The sequence below is a fragment of the Apis dorsata genome, unplaced genomic scaffold (assembly GCF_000469605.1).
Source record: "Apis dorsata unplaced genomic scaffold, Apis dorsata 1.3 scaffold_1280, whole genome shotgun sequence".
In the NCBI taxonomy this organism is placed as follows: Eukaryota; Metazoa; Arthropoda; class Insecta; order Hymenoptera; family Apidae; genus Apis; species Apis dorsata.
This window is the reverse complement of record NW_006264377.1, coordinates 8,261-29,838: the sequence shown is the minus strand read 5'-3', so window position 1 is coordinate 29,838 and position 21,578 is coordinate 8,261. Positions and strand designations below refer to the sequence as shown.

General features: G+C 29.2%; 1 protein-coding gene across 1 annotated transcript in view; it reads right to left on the bottom strand.

Annotated features, from left to right (window-relative positions):
- The window catches only part of LOC102681348, a 50,538-nt gene that overhangs the window by 25,521 nt on the left and 3,439 nt on the right, over positions 1–21,578 (bottom strand). The window contains exons 2-3 of the mRNA XM_031514852.1: positions 21,410–21,573; positions 20,170–20,503 (exon numbers count right to left, since the gene is read on the bottom strand). Coding sequence (XP_031370712.1) covers positions 20,170–20,503; positions 21,410–21,573 — 498 coding nt within the window. The remainder of the gene's footprint in view (positions 1–20,169; positions 20,504–21,409; positions 21,574–21,578) is intronic.

Genomic DNA, 21,578 nt, shown 5'->3' with positions numbered 1-21,578 from the left:
GTTAATTTAATTTAACTTTAATTTTGATAGAATGTTAAGCTTTAAAAAGCTTTTATAATTTGTTATGTAAGTTTTCCTTTTTTTTTTAATTTTGAACGAGTATATAAATTTATGAAATACATCATTGTTCTTCCTAGCAAATTAATTATTCGTTTGACCAACAATGATTGATATTCATAAACTTGAATTTAATTTAACATCCAGTTTGATGGGTAACGTTTGCGAACGTTTTAATTACATATTATGTTAATAATCAATATTCATAATTTCAATCAATTGAAATTATTTTAATCAGTAATAATTCAGATGACGCGAAATCGCGTTATGATTTAATTATCTATTTGCTTCACAAATCAGCTTTAATAATATTAATCAAAATCCTTTTTTCAATACTTTCTATAAAATTATAATTTCACCTATAAGTTCGAAATTACCAAATAATACTAATATTCTTTTCTTTTTCAATTAAATTTCTTTCTTTTCTTTTCTTTTTCACAATTCAAATTAATATTATACGCTAATAAAACTTGAAAATTTTGAAAAAATTGAATTATTTTTCGTACAATTTTCATTTAAGATAATTAATCAAACAAAATTATAATTCTATCTGGATATTTTTTAAAAGACAAATTTATATAATTTCTTCTTTATTTGTCTTCGATATGAATTAATCAATATTGCAAATTTTTCTAAAGAACTAATAACATATTCTTTTCTACTTATTTGCAATTTTAATTAAAAAGCCAAATCATCACTTTCTCTCTAAATTTTACAAATATATTATACAAATTTTGTTACGAGTGCATTTCAAAATATCCAAATTTTTCGAAATTATTTACACATTTATGCATTTGATCCACGAAGATACATGGATTCCCTCGTTGCAATTTATGAAAGGTATCGTAACAGAGCTCTCGATGCAGTTTACTCGCTTCGTTTCGACTGATTACATAATATCGTTCTCTTAGCTGAGCTAATAGATTTCGTATACAGGCAAGAAGGAAAGACCTTCGAGAAAAGCTTTTGAGAACGAACAATACCGAGAGCATTGAATACGGTAACCCGTATGCAGGCTCGATACGGATTTTAGGTCATACTCGAGGAAATTTCACGAACAATTATTGACATTCTTTTCAATTTTATTACAGGAGACTTAGCCACGATGAATGGTTCGTTCTAGCTCTTCAAGATCCAACGTTCTTCATAATTTGCTCGCTATAAATCTCGTGAATTTAATAAATAGGAAAATGGCTTTTTAAATTGATAAAATATTTCAACCTTCGAAATTTTAATAAAAAAAAAAGAAGATTTAAAAATTAGAAGATCATAACTGAAAACTGAATATTAAAAACCTGATAAAAATAATTCAATAAATATGATAAATATAAAATGAAATAATTCAATAATGGTTTCTCCAACTAATAAAGCAAATTGAAATTTAAAAAAAAGGATTTAAAAATTAGAAGATAATAGAAAGATTAGAAAAATATACAAACTTCTAAACTAAAACTTCTATTGAAATGAAAGAATTTGATGTAATAAAGATTTCTAAGAAATGAAAATTAATTATTAAAAATTTCATGCTGAAAAAAATTTTACTTTTATTACTTTTATTACTTATTACTATATAAAAATTATAATAAAATTTAATTCATTTTGACTCTTTTTTATGAAAATTTTTTATGGATCAAATTATAAAAAAATTCATTTTACAAAAGAAAATAAAAAAACTTTATAAATTTCTAAGAAAAGAGTCGTCTGCAAAGAAATATCTTCAATAATTATCGACGTTATTCTTCGTTTTCTCGAAATGTACAACGTTAATCTCTAATGGACTGAATCCTGCAAAAGCTAGAGTTCTTCGCTATCCTGGATTTCCAAAGGATCGTAACTATCAGATCCTTAAGTAAGACTCTCTTCATGAACCGTAACAGAATGAAATTTCTACACTTCTTTTTACGATTGGCACAATAGTCATCCTAGAAAAGGACATTCGTGAAGATAAAGGAAAGTTTATGATCCTTTAGAATAATTCCAGCTAGAAATGTAATTTACGCTATATCTATCAGATTTGAAAATTGCAAAATCATGTTATTATAAAATTTCTTAAAGTTCATAAAATATAATAAGTTTTTATCAGAATTAATGCAATTATTCTAATAATTTATATACTATTATATATATTCTATCATATATTATTTTTTATTCTAATTATATTATCAAGATAAGATGCGTTTATAGAAATGTGTAAAATTTTATAACATGATATCGTTTGCAACAATTATTATCAAAACTGAATTTCTTTTTTTTATTTTTTAATCAACCAACATATATATATATATATAAAATTTCTCAAGAGGAATTGACTCTAAATTTTTTTCATGTCGCATCAATATTCGCACGAAAACATTTTATAGCAGAACAATAGATAGAATGCTTTCGAACCGTATCGCGAATGGAAAGTAACCCAGTTTAAATGCGGAAATGTGGAATCGTGGAAAATATGAATATTCGGTGGAAGGACGCAAGGGATGCAGAAATGTAGGTCTGTGGAAAAAGAAGGTGGATACAATGGCATATAAATTCGTGGAGGAAAACAAAAGAGAAACGAGGAAGATAACAGTTTTGTTCCCACTGAAAAATACAGCGAACTACGGGAAATGAACAAACGATGGTGGATGTAGAAGCTGAAAAATATGAAAATAGTATGGGAAAGAGTGGAAATGGAATTCGAAGAACGATATCGGATAGCCTTTGTGCATTTTATGCAAATTGTGAAACATGATCGGAAATAAGATGACAAAGGTTAATAAAGCTTCCAAAGGTTTGAAAGAGCACCTTTGTGAAATTTGCCAGTCACGATTCTTGTTTTATCGTTTAATAGAATCTCTACTCGATACCTTTCATCTTTTCGGTCTGTATATGATGATAACAGCAAAGATAGATAACAGTTAATGGATCTGAATGTTTCTGTTTGACATGTATTATGTAAGAACCAATTTTTGAAGTGATTCTATTGATTTTTTTTAATGTTTTAGTTATTTTAGAACGATGTCGAATTATTTCTATCATGAATCGTATAAAAATTAGGAAAATAATGAATAAATATTAATCTTCTGAATAATTTCAAATTTCATTTAATTTTTCGCAATCTGTTTACTCTAAAAATATAATAATTCGATCAAATCAATTAAGTGAAATCGAACATATCTCTACCTCTCTAATAATCACATTGCTTCGAGCATCCGGGCAATGTCCAGGTTGCGTAAGCAACGTTCAGTCAACAATCGGTTGTTGCTTCTATCGAACGATCCTTGTACGTGTCTAGGATCCTTATTATGTTCGTGTCGAACTTCAAACGCTTACGGTGAATCTATTGAACTGATTGATAAATATTAAATATCCTAAATCTTCCCTATTCTAAATTGTGTAGATATACAAGATAAATTATTGATAAATTTTTATTTCCCTGTTTATTTATCTATTTTTCTAAGAAATAAGAATAAAAAGAACCAGAATAAATGAAAACAAGTCTATCTACTACTAAATAAATTGATATTTAAATTAATAATTTTAAAATGTAGATGCAGTCGAACTAATAACCATTGTAACTTTCTCGATATTATTATTTATACAAGACAATTATGCATATATGTAAAATGATAAAACTAAATGACGAATATCTAAAACAACTGTAAGATGAATCAAATATCTTAGAAAATGCTACATTAAAAGTGCCATGTTAAACAGTTGCAAATGTAAACGCTGCATCGCGAGCATTATCAAAGTGAAACCATTTTCACGGCGATTTTAATGAATGAATGTCTGAGAACCGGATTAAAAAGTGAGATTTTCATAAATCGTCGAGCAAGTGAAAGAAATTCTCTCAAATATGTATTCGGTTAAAATGCAAATATAAGAAAAAATGAAGATCGAAAGTAATTGATTTCGTCTTCATTCATGATTTACAAGATCGATTTGCAAATTTTCACTGAGATTGTGAAAGGGATTCCTCTTTAAAATGCATCCGTCAAAGGTAATTTTTATCGATAGACGCATAAAGGAAGGTGATACAAAGAGCAAGAGTCACTGTAACAGCTTCTTTTCGCCACGTATCAAAGGAGTGTAATGTTAAAAGAAGGGGTCAAAGCTTTTTAATATCGAAAGTTTCCTCTTTATCTTGGCTTTTCCTGGTAAATGAATCTTCCGTATTCCGAGCCGAGAATCGATTCTATAAAACTTGGAAAAATTTCATGGACAAACGTCGACCGATTAAAGAGCAACGATCTCTCCCTGTTCATCCCTATATATACGCCTTGTTAATAAATTTCCATCTTGATCGAGTAAGATTCGAAATCAGTCACATTGGAATTAATGAATACATTAGTATTCTTTTGTTCTTATTCCGGCAACTATTTTATATCGAAGTTCATAAGATTTACTCGGCTTTGTACATCCGTTGAAACAATTATTACGTCTCATGATTGAATTTTAATCACGCATTGAAACTATATTCGGTCGAAAATTAGATAAAAAATTGAAAATTGAAAATGATTTGAATTTTGCTTGAAAATTTTATATTATTTATTAATCGAATCTATTTTAAATATTATTTCTTTTCGTTTCTGATTACTCGATAAATTTGTTAAATGATTCTTATATTTAGCGAGATTATGTATATTTTCACTATTTATTTTTATTGAGAAAAAAAAACAAATTCTAATATTTCTCCGCGAAATATCAAGAAACGAAAACTCTTTTCATTCTGCAATGATATAACGCTACTCGCATTCAACTTTCTTTCTGCAGCTCTCTTTCTCCATTTCATCTTTCACTCCATTTTCCTTACATACCATATTTCTCAACCTGATATTCTAAGTCTCATTCAATTTCTTTCATTGTTCAAAAAGATTACGATACAGTAAAGCTCCATTTATACGAACAAATAAATAATTCTTATTTCCACTATTTTAATTCAAATATTTGAAGTTTTAATTTATTCAGATAAATGAATTTATCAAATTTATTTTTTAGATTATGTGCAATAATCTATTGTGTTACGTATTTTTTTCTTCATAGCATTATATTCATAATTAAAGAAACAGTGACCATTAATTCATATAATTTATAGGAACTCAAAGTTCATTTGATCAAATGACGAAAATTTCATTCGATTAAATGGAATTCTGCTAAATTATGCGAAAACGAAACGAGCCAAGCAGGATATGATAGTAAATGGCCACTTACGATAGATATCGACATAGTCTTAAATCTTTCAAAAAAGAAAAAAAAAAGAACTTCCATTCTAAAGAAACTCGTGTCACTGTTCCATTTATTTCATTCTTTTACAAGAGCCTTGCAGTATTTCCCTCGAACAATTCTTTAGAAGGATTTCGTGCCACTTCATAAGAGCTAGCCGGAAATTACCAAATTTCGACAAATATATAGCGAAACTATCGTTGGCCGATTTTTCTTTTACTCTTTTCCCTCTGCTCTCAGTGCCAAAGGATCGTTGTTTCCGCGTGAGTGACGCATACATTCTCGAGGACGCAACAGATTTCCTTCGAAATTCAAGGCGGAAGGACATGAGGGGATGGCGAGTGGTTTCCGAGGGCGTTTCAACTCGCTTGAAGAAACCTCGTGACCCCGGCCTGGCCGTGATCGAATTAAATCCCGGACATCTTTTTGCTAGTCCTTGCAAGCTTTCGAGTGAGGAAAAGCGATGAGAACAAGTAGAACGTAAATGAAAGGAACAATATTGACAGGAGCAAGGATGAAGAACAAATGTTCGATCGATGGATTGTCGATGATACGATTTTTAATTCTATAATTTATACTTGTTTCTATACTTCGTAAAGTTCTTACGATTTTAAATACATTGTCAATTAATTTTTCAACGAATTTTTGTTTCTTATAATGTAGAAAATTGTATTATATTGATAATTTTGATGTTTAAATGGAATATCTAATTGATTTTATTCTTTATGATTTTATATTTCAAAATAAACATTCTATCAATTTTGGAATTAATTTTATAAATGAATCTCTTGGAAAATTTCCTTCTACAATCTTTTCTAGGGAGATTGCTAATTTGTTAAATTTGTTTCTTCGAATTATTGCAGTACTTCATGAAACATTATTCTATTCAGATCATAAACTATTTGAAGAATTAAGATCGAAGGAATTTTTCAGCCAACAGCTTTCCACAAGATTCGAACGAAATTCTTTCGCCTTAAACGAGGAAATCTTCAAAGATTAAACCCTTAAAAGGTGTACTTTTGAAATTGCGAGAATATTAAACATCTTCCATCGTGTTTATCTAAAGAAAACGAAAAATAATCATCGCGAGAAATAGTTAGCAAATTTTCTCTACCAATTTTTCTTCTTAAAAGAGAAAGTCATATACCTATAAAAGATGGAATAAATTGGGTGTACAAAAAAATAACTGAAATAAAAATATGGATGCAATTTGTTTTGCAGTCTCTTAGTTGGATTAGAGTGAATCCTCCAACGTTCTATTTCCTCGTTCTCCGTGAAATTAAAATGGAGGCTGATGCAATTATAGAGGAATAAAAATGTAAACCACCCGTATGGATTCGAGTTCGATGAAAATTATGCCGCAATAAAATTTGCAGAAAAAAGTTTAGCATTAAAGGCAATAAGAAAACAGACGAAACTAATTAATTAATATGACAAACCGAATATTAAAGTGTATCTCATCTCGATTAATTCATGCTTTAAGTATATCAATAAAAGCGAAAGAATTTTTAAAAGATCTCCTTTTGAAATTCTTATTTTTATTATTTGAAATTAATTCTTCATGTTGAACAATTTTAATGTATCTTTGAAAATACGATTTATGATTATCAATCGATATTATATTTATTGAAGCAATAGGATCTTTTATATTTCTTCTAAATTTTTGAAAAGAAAGAAATTCTTAATAACGAAAAAACTTATAACATATTCATGAAGCAACAAGCGACATTTCATAATCTTTTAAAACTTCTTTTAATAAAAAAAAAAAAATCCTCTGTTTCGTAGCGTATCATAAAAGCTAAACATTACTCGAGAGATCTAGACAGGCTTAAAAATTCCATTGTTCCCTTTGTACCAGAAATTCCTACATTCTATCTCCGGATTGCTATTATAATCCACGAAACGTTTTTGTTAAAAAAACAAAGCAAAGATAATTTATCCAGTGACCTTTTCATAGTCGACATTAAAAAGAAATTTTCGATGCCAAAGTGGATAGCGAATAAAAACTGAAGTTACTAGTTTTAAGCGTGTGTCAAATCAAATGTGTAACATATGATAGAAGACTTATCTGTCTTCTCATAGTACAGTGTAAAAGAAAACATAAGGTTCTTTGAATCTATCACAATACAAAGTGAATGTCTATTGATGTAGCCTATTTTCTATAGTAACCTTGCTGCTATAGAAACGAATCGATAACTTTAATCTACAACTCTGACAAGGTGTAGAAGACGTAGAAAAAAAGTGACAATGAATCTTGATGAGTTTTCACGAGTTCTTTTCCATTATCGCATTAAAAAGATCAAATTCCGATGTATCTTTATGTTTCGAATCAAAGTAAAAATTAAAAAATCAAGAAATAAAAAATTACTAAATATTTGGAATTCGTGGAATTGAAATTAGAATCAAATTATTAGATTTTAGTTAGTTTAGAAGGCAAAAAATATAGCACTCTTTATAAAGGAATTTTCTTAATTATTAATATTGGATCATGAATGAAATTTGAGTTTATTATTATTTAATTTTAGAGTTCAGGCAATAATCGATCATCTTCATAAAATACGGTTTAAACTAGAGTGCTCTAAAATTATGTAATTTAATCCAAACTCTATCAAATTACATACAGTTTATTAACATCAATTAGAAATCTAAATTCAAAATTTAATTCATTATTTAAATTAATTTTATCACAAAAATTTAAATTAATTTTATAATAAAAAAATAAAAATTATGAAACAAAAACCTAAACTTTCAATGAATCTTTTAAATTACAAATTTTCCGATTTGAATAGTGAGTGAATATTATGAATTAACCATAATATGATTTTTATTCTTTTATTCTACAAAATTTTACTCCTATATCCCTCGCAATTTTAACATTATTCACTTCGTTTCTATAAATATTTCAAAGTGAAAAATTCCAAAAGCAAAAAAATGATTCGAGGCACAAAGATACGAAATAATTGAATCGAATAGTGAACATGAAAAGAAATTGCAATCTCGATGTTTCTGTTGAATGATAAAGCAAGAGAGTAACCATTCTCCCGACGACTTTCTGATAGCAGAGTTAGAGTGAATACTCTCGACCTCAGCGCTTTTTTGTGCTTCGTGCCAAAGTACCCGAAGAATAAAAACGAAGTGTACGCGGTCGTGAATGTTTAAGGGTGCTGAAACACCGAGTGGCGAGGCGCAAAGCACATTCCTAACGCCCACAACGCGATCTACAGAAGGCTCAAACGAATCGTTCCACCAGGGAACAAAGTTCTGACAATAAGATGAAATTTCTCGCTACAAGTGTTCCTCGATTTGTAATACTGCGAGTCATACATATACAATATCCGAGTACAAATTTTGGTATATTATTTTTGATTAATTAATTAATTTAATTTTTTTGAAATGTTATGATTAAGAATTGAAGAGATATTCGATTAAAGTTGATGATCCAATATAATTTTGAAAATAAAACATAATTCTAGAATTATTAAAGAGAATTAATTTATTAATTTATTAATAAACTCGTTTTTGAAACTTTCATTTCGAATTACAAAATTATGAAATTATTCATAATGTATAAATTATCAATTATAAATTATAAATTAATATATTTTCTTGTTTATTTAATTTCATGTAAAGCTATTTGAACAATATTTCTATTTCTTTTTTTTTACTATTTAAGTTGGCGAGAAAAAAAATATACAAGAAAGTTAGGGATTGCCTGCAGATATCCGGTTCCCCTTCATTTTTCTCGCCACATTTCGTTTCGACTTTATCTTCTTTTTCTTTATTGCATCACCCCCTATCTCACCCCCTTCTTTTCTATAGCCCTTACTCAATAGCTAGCCCGATCGATATCATTTTCCTAAGTGATCTCGTGATACGCCAAGATTATTCAACTGCAGATTACATTTCTGTCCTTTCTTTTGAAGCATCGCTGCTCGAATTTTTAGAGGCAACTTTCGCTCGAATATCTCTTCTTAAATATTTTAATATTTTACCTCTTACGTGTTTTCCGAATATTCGATTTTCATCAATTATGACAATAAATAATTAATGTAAAAGATAATCATAAAAGATAATTATTGCCTAAATATAAGTAAAAAATATAAAATAAAATTCTTCCATTTAAATCCTCGTTTTTGAAAAACTCGTAGTTGAATCCAAATTCTATTTTTCGAGCATTCTACAATGTACACGTATATCATCAAATATAATTAAACAAAGATCATTCTATAGATATATCTTTTATGCGAAACCTGTTCACAAGTGGCCTAAGACGACAAGCAAAACGATCGATGGTTTTCGTTTCACCATCTGTTCTCTTGAACTACTTCGAAACTTGATTCACCGCTCTATACTACTTGCCGCATAACTTACTCGACTCACGAACTGCATTAGGAACATTTTTACAGTCGGCTGCCTACACGAGATTTACGGGATCGAGATACAAAGTAGAAGGTTCAACTTGTTAATCCGCGAGTTGATCTATGCGAATCTACTAGTGAGATTTTTAAATTGGAGCTCCATATATGTAATATATATGGAGCTTGAAGAAGAAAACTTAAAGAAGAAAATTGATTATAAAAAGTTATTATCAAAAAGTTTCTTAAATCTAAGAAAAGAATCGTGATATTAACACAATTGAAGAAATATAAGTATAAGTAAAAATAGCGGAAGAAAAATTGGAGTATTTCAAAGATCTTACTTTGTAAATTTCTTTCCCTTTTTCTTATAAATATACTTTAACTAATAAATACTTTCTCCAAGTATTTTTATCAACTTGTTTATCTATATTTTTTCTTTTTTATATAACTAACTATTTCGCTATCCTTAACATTTTTTACCAAAAAACAATTTTAGCAGAGAAACAGAAATAATCACAATGTTTCGTTACAATCTTCGCAAAAATATTGTTTTTCTCAGAATATGGACCAGATGGTATTCTCCGTCAGGAGCTGTTTTAATAAAATCTTGAAAAATATGTTTTCTTATCGACTCAAGAGGAAGGAAAATCGAACAATAACCCAAGTCGGGAGAAGAAACTCAATTTATCATCTTTCCTTGCTGAACGATAGCTAGGAATGAATAACTAAAATATTGATATATACATCAATCAATAAGAAGATAATTAACGAATTGGTGAATTGACTTTATCTGTATGCAAAGTAAAGACGATTTCTTCTTGGATTTTATCGTTTGACACGTAATCTTTTATAACTAAAATTTTACTTATTTATGAAAGAATAAGAAAACAATCACTGATTTTAAGGATTGATCAAAATTTTGGAGAAAGTTGACTGATTTCAAAATGATAATGAATAGTAATAAAATGCGATAAGAAATAAAATTTAAAAAATGATGAATAATAATATGCAATATTTTCTTTTATTATTCCATTGCTATTATTTTTTGCAATCTTTTATTTTATTTCATGGTGCAACTATAATATTGAAATGCCAATATTTTGAACTTAAAAAAAAAACGAATGACCTAACAGATTAATAATTTAATATAATATTCTCTCATAAATGTATAGCAAATGAAAGTCGACAAATATCCATCATTAAATTCTTACAACAGTTGCATCCTATCAACGTCCAACTAGAAGAGATTACCATACACAACGAAAGGTAAATCCTATTACATAATTTCGTAGACTTTATTTGTGAAACAACGAGGAAAAATGGTGAAGTTAAAACTTCACTTCGTAACTTCGTTCATTATACGCAACTTATTAAATTTATTGCTATTAAATTCGATATTCTAATTATTCAAACTAAAATTAAAATTACAATAAGAACTTACAATTTTTAATTTGAAAAATCTCAAAAATTTAATCTTCAAAAATTAAAGAAATTCTCAAATATAAAAATTATATAATTTAAAAAATTATATGCTTAAAATATCTCAAAGTCTAACTCTAATCTAATTCCTTTAATTAACAAATCTTCAAATTTCATAATCCTATATAATTATCAATTCTTGAATTTAAAAATCCTCGAAATTCGAAAAATCAAATTTCCCATAATACACAAAAATAAAACTCAAGAGAACTACTACAAAAACTATTTCGATTATCTCAAACGATCGTAAAAAAGAGAATTGAAGCATTCTATCATCCAAACAATTTAGACCGTCAACAAGAACAAATTGAAGCAACCTCTTTCAAAACAATGAATCGTTCCCGATTGGTTCCTGTCAATAGTTTTGATTAATCGAAAAAAATTTCGAAAGTCCGGTAACAGCGACAAAACGGAAGCTACAAGGGAACGATGAGCTAATGGAGCGGTGGTAATTAGTCTGTGCACCGTTTCGGAGGATCGATGAATTAGAGGAAGATTAATTGCTTCGAGTAGATACCCCGTTACGAAACTCTTGTTTGTCTGATATTGTTAGTGTATTATACTAATTAGAGAGTTTTCTTTGCTTCTTTGGACAACGTCCAACACACTTTACCGTTGCACTTTTGCAGCTGTTCGACTTCATAATGAAGAATGATAGAAGCCTTGACTTCTTTTTAAGCAGCATTTATGAAACAGATTATTAGAAGGTTCGAAATATCGAGAGACGAGATAATGACAGATTAAATTAATCAAGTTTTTTGACATTATAAACGTGATACTATTATTATTAATTTGAAGAGATTAATATTTTCAGGAATTAAAAAATTTAGAATATAAGATTTTAATAACTATAGATCACTAGATCAATATAGAAAATGTTTAAAAATATATTGGATCTGAAGTTAAAAACAAAATTAAATTTGCTTCTTATTCTTAAAAAAGGATTAAAATCTAATATCTAAAAGATATTACACGCAAGCCTAATTTGTTCAAAATTTGATATATTCAAACAATTAAAATTAATCGAAATATAATTAAAACATAAGATATATACGAATTATATATCTATAACTGGAAACACATGACTGTATAGAAATGAAGCAAACTAACGCGTGACCCGAAACAATAGGCGCGCAAGCGAAACACGTGACTCGAGAAATGATTAAACTGTGCCAATATGTCACACAGTTTGTAATTATTAAAAGCGCTCGACTGTTTAACCAAAGCAAAGATGAATCCACTTTGCGTTTGCCACTTCAAGTCTGACCTTATTTCCACGGAGATTAAAGTTTCATTTATCGAATGAAGGTACTAGCTTCTCGCGACCTTGTATGTAGGCGAAACTGTATTTTCATCTTTTTCACAGGCAAAATATCTAATTAATTCGTCAAATTATTTACGTTCATAAATGAGATTGAATAACGAAAATTAATCAATCATATTTTTTCTTTTTTCATACATTATTCGTACGTTTTATTTTACGTTAATATTTTCTATCATTGTTCTTCTGTACTATTTATAGTAACTGATTAATAAAGAAATTCTCAAATTAAATTTATAAGAAACTTTCGTTTTCGTATTTTATTTTCCAGCCAAATCATCCCCCATAGACTCCGCAAACACGAGAATAAAACAAGGCTGACTCGAGCCGCATAAAACATCCCTCTTGCGGATAATTTTAAAGCGCGAGAAGACGAACTCGCGTGGAAGAAACTACGCTCTTGAGAAGGACAGAGCCATGACCCGCATTTCGAGTTTCGCATTGTTTCTAACAGGCCTCCTTCGTTATAGACCGATCGACGACCAACTTGTCGGGGTTGAGTTGTAATATTGCAAAAATGTTTGTCCGTGGAATAGAACCGAAGAAAACACAGTATATATTTCACAGTTGTGGAAATTTTAATCGAGGATTCATTAAACCATATACTTATTCTCTTTGAGGATCATTTCCTATCATCGCATAATATCTGATAGAAATTTGATTGTATATTCCTTCCATTTTATCAAAATCAAAATTTGTATCAAATATGTCCAAATAAAAATTTCAAAATTTTTAAATTCCTGATATGAATTTTATTATATTGCTATCACGAATATATTTTTTTTTATCGAAAACAATTCTCAATGATTATCAAGATAAAAAAGAGAATTCTTCCGTAGAATTCATTCAATATGAATAAATTTATTATTTGATATAACACATTTAAATTTTGCAATTTAAAAGTGAAACAACACATTGAAATTATACAAATTTTTATTCTTTAACGTATGAAAATATGAAATTTTATTGTGTAATAAATGTTTATGTTCAATATTGTTTCTCTCGTTTTGCTCTTTGAACAGCAATGAACATACGAAATATGTTTTACAAAAGAGATATTTAATTTAAACGAAGTACAAAGATGAATTTCAAAAATATATTAACCTAATAAAAAGGATGAACAAGATGAAGTTTTAACCATACGTGTATCGTATAAATAACAAAGTAAAATGAAATGAAATAACAAAAGAGAATTCCAGAAAACAAATTAATGGTAATTCAAGTTAATAATATTCGATAAATAAAAAAGATTGTAAAAATTTGCTGAGTAATTAAAATACGCTCAACAGGCGAAAATCCATTGACCAACATCCCTCAAAGCCAAAGTTAAACCATCTAGAGTTACGAATACCACACCCTTAAACTCTCCAAACAAAACCCTTCAAACCACCTGTAAAGTATTCGAATAAATCTCCTTTCGCGTTTGTAATAATCTGATCGAATGAATCGGTTAAACGAATATTTCAAAGCAGCTACATTTACAACCAATGTAGAATCCAACTATCTCTTAATTTTTCAATGTTTCACCGTGAAAATAAGTCGGGCGATCTATATACTTTAGGTTGCTTTGGGATACGAATAAATCTACGAATCTGAATTAGAAGTAATTAAACTACAATCATACCTAACGGCGGGATAGATAACTGCTTTCATAGCATTCGTACCACCAGCCACGCCATCTAAAACTACCTTCCAATTTCTATGTACAGGATGTTTCGAAATAGATAAACAAATTTGTTTTTTATTGAATTTAATTTTCTATAAGGATAAAAGTTAAAAGATAAAAATAAATCCAAAATTTCTTCTTTTAAAAACGTTAAAAAATGTCTAATATATTCTATGATGTATAATTTATCATATATCATATTATCAATTGTATTATTAGCATAAGTAAATTTCTTAAATAAAAATCCAATAGAGTTAATCAGAAGAACGTGATTATTGATACAACGATACAATTATTGTATTTCAGATATTTTCTAATCCAGATATTTTCTATTCCAGATATTTCTATAAATAAAAATTCAATGAAGTTAAGTGAAAAAAATATGCTTATCTAATTATTGAATTTAATTAAACATTACAATATCTCATTCTAATAAAAAAATAATATCGATAATACAATATTCACAATTCTATAATACTAAAATTCCAAAAATATTTAAAATTTCAAGCTGAATAAAAGTATTAACATATCAAAAAAAAAAAAAAAAAAGTTTTTTTTTTTTTTAAAGGAATTTTTTTTTTAAAAAAAAAAAAAAAAAAAGTTTTTTTTTTTTTTAAAGGAATTTTTTTTTTAAAAAAAAAAAAAAAAAAAGATTTTTCTGTATTTAAATGAATTCTATATTTACAAAAAGAATAAAATACGATACCAAAATTTAATCGCCTATTTCTGAAACACCCTGTATACACCCTGTAACATTCTACATGAATACATATACATAGTAGATTCATCTGTGGAACCACAGTTGACTGTGTGCAAGTGCACGTGCAAGTACACGCGGCCTCGAAGCCATGCTGTGAGACTGATTCAGTTTGATCGAAACCGTAATTTCGCGGGCTGGGCACAAGAAGTATATAGCTGAGAGATATAGAGAGGAATATCGAATAGCTCGTATTGTAACGTGTAATATGGATATAGAGAGAAGAAATGGTACGGTTGGTTAGGAGGATGGCGCGTTTCTTCCAACCAGTTTTCTAAATATCTACTTCCGAAAGATGTTCCTTTAGAGTACACTTCAGATACGATTTTTCGATGTCCTTTTTCCTTTGGCCCCAAGGAAAAGAAGTATCCTCTTTAGAAATTGGAATACTCGAGTTTTTTGAGACAATATTGTTGGGATTGAGAAATGTTGAGGAATTTTAGCGACCTTGAGTTATATTTGAAAAATTATAGATAATTAGGAATAGATAAAAACAAATCTTATGTTTTGATATTATGAATTTGAAATATTATTTAGATAAATAATTCTAAAAAGTGAGATTTATTGAAGAATTACTGAAATTATGAAATATTGATTGAGAATATAAATTTTAGTTAATATTCTCAAATAATAATAAACCGATAATTCAAGTAACATCAGAGAATGAAAAATGAAGAAAGTAATTAAATACAAAATGAAATCTAAAACTAATTGGAAAATTAAATATTTAAAACTATGTAAAACTATATGTAAATATTGTCAAGATATGAAATATAATGTACAGTTATAAAAACATTATATAATATATTGCAATAATAAAATTAACAATATATTATTCTTACAAAAGTTTATTTTCAGCAACTACTATACTATATTATACTATAAAATAATATTTTCATATTTTAAACTACAGTATACAGGATGCTCAATTATATTCTTCATAGTGGAACAATCTGAAAGTAAGTTGTTTATTGCTGAGATAATATTAATCAAAAACAAAGAAGAACAGTAGAGAGTAGAGCAAAGAAGATGGATCCAGTTATAAAGTCAAACTTGCAAACTTTTCAACTGTCTGCTCGTTTGTATTTTCTTTATATCAAAATTATTATATTTTTATTGCGACTTTTATGTAATTAAGCTTCATAGTTCACGAAAATGAACAAATTTATTTGATAAATTATCAAAACAATTGATAATCACATCATTTTATTTTTCATTATATTTCAATCTTGACACATTTTAACATTATCATAGAGAAATGTACGTTTCATTGCATTTTATAATATCAAAAAATTTTATTTTCAATTTTCATTAAAAAGAAAATAGACAACTTTTTAATTTTTAACAAATTATTTTCAAAGAATTTCAAAAAAATTCTTAAAAAGACTTTAAATTTAATATTCTGATTTTCACTAAAAAAAAAAATTTTAATGACACAACTACTTCAAATCAATTCCAAAAAATTCCTAAAAAAAATTCAAAATCAAAATTCTCAAATTTTTCATTAAAAAAGAAATATTTTAATAATGATATAATCAAGTAACGAAAAATCAATTTAAAAAAATTCCAACATCACGAACGAAACTATCTAAAACGATGCAAAGGCACGTTGTTCTCGCACGTTCGAGGGAATCCGACATACTCTAAACTTCCCTGTCCATGGCCGCATTTTTGTGGATGACAATGTCGAATATATAGTATCCAGTCGGTCGAATTCCCGAGTTCTTTCTCCTCTCAGGTGTCGAGGGAACGATTCGCGACCTTTTTGGAACGCCATTCCAATTAAAAGTTCGAGGACGTTTTACGCCTCTTTTCTATCCACGATGTTTCTCGTGTTTCTAAACGTTCTACGAGTAGTTTGAAATCGCCTCGCAAGACCTTGATTACTTGGACCAGCAAAATATCGTGAAATAGTCGAACGAAACACTGGTTTCAACCAATAAAACTTCTACTCACGACGAGCTTTCTGCTACAACTTTGAATCCAACTAGCGATTCGTGAAACAGTAGAAAATATATTGCAATAGTGGTAGTGGAAGGATGAAATGAGAGTTAGGAAAACTGCAGAATATTGTTCTTTTAGAATGAATACTCTTGGATTCTTTTGGATTCATTTTGTGAATAAATTTCAAATGATGAACAAGTTGATAATTGGTTATGTCTTGAAGAATAATAGCAAATTAAAAGTTAACGTAATATATAATAATAATTTTAAATCTTTCGTCTGAAATATTTTTCCATATTTCAAATTTTCCATATTTATTTTTCAGACATCTCAAAAAAATACTATATTCGTGAGATAACAAATTTTTTCATCCAACAATTAGATACGAAGGAATTAATTCATTAACTTATGTTCTTTCATTTTAAGAAAATTACTACAGTTACCTATACACGTTGTACAAAAATTAAGAAATAAATAATAGCAATCTATTGAAAAAATAAAAAATTTATTCATGGAACGTAATCCAGCGATGAGTTCATAAGCCAAAGGATATAGCAGACACGAAAAACGGAAGAGATAGAAGAATACTGACGAGAAGAATACGGTCTGGTCGATTAATCCAAGCCTGACATATCTCATAAGTTCAAGTTAGTGATGCTCGTCCTGACCATTCTTTCTACGCGAATATCCACAGCCTCTTAATACTAGCCAGTGATACAGTGCCAACAACGGTTATAAAGATGACAAACGTGGCACGACAAAAAAAATAACAAGCCACAGGCCGTGATGAGCTTGGAGGATGCTCGACAAACGATCGCCGACGTTTTAAAATGGGCATGTCTCGACTTTCGGCCAGAAATCCACCGACCTCTTTCTAGTCGCAACGCCATCAAGCCAGAATAGTGTAACTCTTGCGGATCTTTTATGAGTATTTGTATATTTATCTCATTGCCTTTGTATTATTCGAATTTAAATCAAAAGTTATGCCAAAGTTTTTTTTTTTTTAATTTAAGATCTTAGAACTTTACGATTTCATTTGTTCTGTGTAATGGATATTGTTCCTCCTATAATTATATATATATATATATGGTAGATATATATACTATAGTTAAACTTTGGAATATAAAAGTTGTGAAAATCAAAAATTAAAATTTTCAAAATCAATAATTGCATCTATCTTTAATTCTATAAATTGTATCATTGATCGCAAGTCTTTCTATTATAAAAAAAAAATAAGAAATTTATTTTTTCTATTTAAACTTTCAAGATTTAGCAATCACATTTATCTTTAACTATATGATATTGCAATAAATGTTATTTCTCGCTTATTTACAAAAATGTGTTGATTGCATACGATGAATAATTTTTGGTATCTATCAAAAAAGATGAGTCGAAAAGATACGAGAAGTGGCCTCAGTGACGCAGTGGCCTGTAATGGAGTAGGCTCGAGTTTTAAAGCGGGGCCCTGAGTGCTCTTTTTTTTTCACAATCCCGTATAATAACGCGTGCGCGCGTGTGGAATGGCGATAAAATGAAAGGCAGACTCGTATCTTTGTTATTAAATATGTAACTATTCTCGCGAACAGAGAGTGCATCTATCTTTTTTTAAACAAAACAAAGTATTTCTGAAATTTAAATCCATGTTTTTTTTCGAATTTTTCCTAATTATTTTACTTAACAATGTAAATACCACTAATTTTAATACTATTCCTTCGATCGAGATTTAAATTTTAAAAAGTAATCGACAGTTTATGGCCAAAAGACAATTATTTTAAAATTACTCGAGCAATTTCCATTTAATGAAAAATCTCATTTCTATTACTTCTTTTACTGTATTTTGCTTTATTGTGAGTACGATCACGATCTCTCGACACGGTAAGGCTACCACTACAACGACGAAACTTCAGATCGAATGCTCAATCAACTAACGGCAATCCAATCGATGCCTTTTATAATTCTTTTTTTTTTTCTCTTCCAAGTTTAACTGGGCGAGACAATTTGATAGTTTCTCATCTGATGTTTACCAATTGAAGGATTTAATCAAATGTATTTCTATCGCGTTTTTGTGAAATGTTATAAATTAGACGATATTATGTAAAAAATAAATAAAATAAATATATCGCATTTTCTACTTCTCATTTTGTAACAGGTGATCTATTTTATAAACTGTGACAATTAAAAAAATTGCATCTTCATTACTTTTATTTCGTTTTGCATGTAATCATTCCCTTTATTTATGCATAAATAAAATAGAAATAAGTTAATGATATTTGAACAATTATATTTATCCCAATCAGATTTGTTTAAGTACCTACATTAATAAACTACTTCATACATCGCACAACCATCTGAATTTAAATTTATATCTCAAACACAATTCTCAAACTAACTTTCCTTGAAAACAGAACCTGTTCCAAACCGATATACATACTCGACAATCCCTATTTTCTCCTCAAACAATCATACCTATATTCGTATCCAATTTCTTTCCTATTTCAAAAATTCGATTTTACGATAAATCAAACCTGAAAATCTTCCTTCGAAGCACGAAACATTCATCGAAAAAGAAAATATTCCGTATCTTTATTGATCATTGTTAATTCAATGGCGGAAACGTGTTTTTTCAAATAGCGCCTCAATGAATAATAAAATGGTCACCGATCAACCAACAACATTCTAGTGCCCACCCATCGAAATCCTCTTAAAGTCTAGTTCAGTGTTTCCTAATCTTTTTCGAGTCGCCCTTTTTTATCGTAATCAAATAACTTGCAATCCTCTTTACATTTTAAAAAAGATCAGTTCAAAAATGTACAGATGGCCAGACTTTATATATGTATATGAATTTATGATTTCCCTGTTCATAAAGGAATTTTAATGAAATTTAAAGAGATGATCTTTTTATAATAACAATTTTAAGTGAAAACATTTATGAGAAATAACTTAGTATAAAAAATTCTTTGCCTATCCCGATTATAAGACTCAATACAAACGATACGAAATTGAAATTTAACACTTGTAATACTATACAATTCAATAAATTTATATTTTTAATAACATTTTACCCTATAAAAGATAAATTCATTGAATCACCTAATCTATCATTAAAAAATCGCGAGAAACTCTTAGCATTTATCCACGTCAAAGTTTAATGAGAACACTCGAATAAATAAGTATCAAAAACCTTATAAAACGTTATAAAATTTTCCACAAAAATTATTTGAAATAACAAGTACTTTAGAAAATGCTTGACGATTCTCTCGAGAATCGTAGATCGATAGGAATTTAATTAATCTGATCCTACCACTTTCCAATGAATCGTCCATCCGGAAGTTAATCCGGAAACAGGGGACACCAATGATTCATCGATGATTAAAGGCCACGTTACCTGAGATCGTTGCCCCTGCCTCTTCTGATTCCTCGCGATGAATGGCGTGGGGGTGGGCTGCACCTGCAGTCACAGTGCATCACACACAGAGCGACGCTGGTCGCGAGAGTCACTACGAAAGGCGCCGCGAAGAAGTGTATGATGGTGGTGACCTGCGCCTCGCGGTTATAGTTCGCCATCACTATGCTGCCGTTCACACGGCTGTAATGGCAGGGGAATTTCGCGCCTTCGTAGCCCATTTCGCGGGTGAAGTTCTCGCAGTCGACGATCGGCGGATAGCCGCACCCTTTGATGTTCACCAGGAGCACCGCCTCCACATCGCCGGGAGTCGGCACTGTACAAAAAGTATTTATTTTATTTAGAAGAGTTTCCAACGAACGATAATTTTCTCGTGAGATGATGATGGAACAATATCGATATAATATTGATCTTCTGAACGTCGTACGATTAAGGAGGCAAGAATTGCAAAATTGAAGATAAACACCGATCACGAATATATCGGTTCGTATATTGAATTCTTACAACGTACATTTTTGATGGAGGAAAATAACTATTTAATAGTGATGAAAATAGGATTCTTGTTGAACGTAAACCCAGATGAAAAGTTCGAGAAAAGAAGAAGAATAATTAAGAAAGTGAAATGTATATTGAATATATTTATATACGACACGAGTTATCCTTCTTTCAGAAATTCACAAATCCTTTGAACTTGGTAGATTTCGATATATTTCATCCCTATCTTTTTAAACTAAGAAGATAGATATAAGAAAAGTTTTTACACGAAGGCAGTAACATTTCGAGATATTTTCTCGAATATGGGAGAAAAATTTAATAAAATTTAAAAGTCGCAACAGTATGGTAACTTCAAAGTTTTCCTATTATCGTAATATCTTAATAAAAAAAACCATTCGCCTTACATTTCTTCAATTCTATCGAAGTTAAACTATGCAATAAATTTCAAAATATCAAGATTCCATCGTTGATGAATTATTAATTTCATTTCATTGGAAAATAAATCACAGAAGATATATCCACAAATATCCGCACACAATTAACTAAACGACGATATTCCTCAACATATACACCCAAAACACTATTCTACACTTTCGATCATTTCTCTTCATTCCTACCACCTACGCAAAACCAAAGGGCGGAATAAACATCTAGACAGATGGATACCAGTTCTCACCGGGAAGACAGAAATAAGCTCGACGCCTCCGCAGGTTGAAAACTTTCTTACCGGAAGTGGTCGAGGTGTGCGCGATGCCGGTCGAGTTGCCTCTACCCCCGGTGTCGTTTTTCATGCTCGCGTTGCTCCATGGCGTGTAGGTGACGTATATATGCGTACATCTGTAAACGTCGCTTGTACAACCCTCGCGGCAAGAACTCCAAGTACAATTGAACAATCC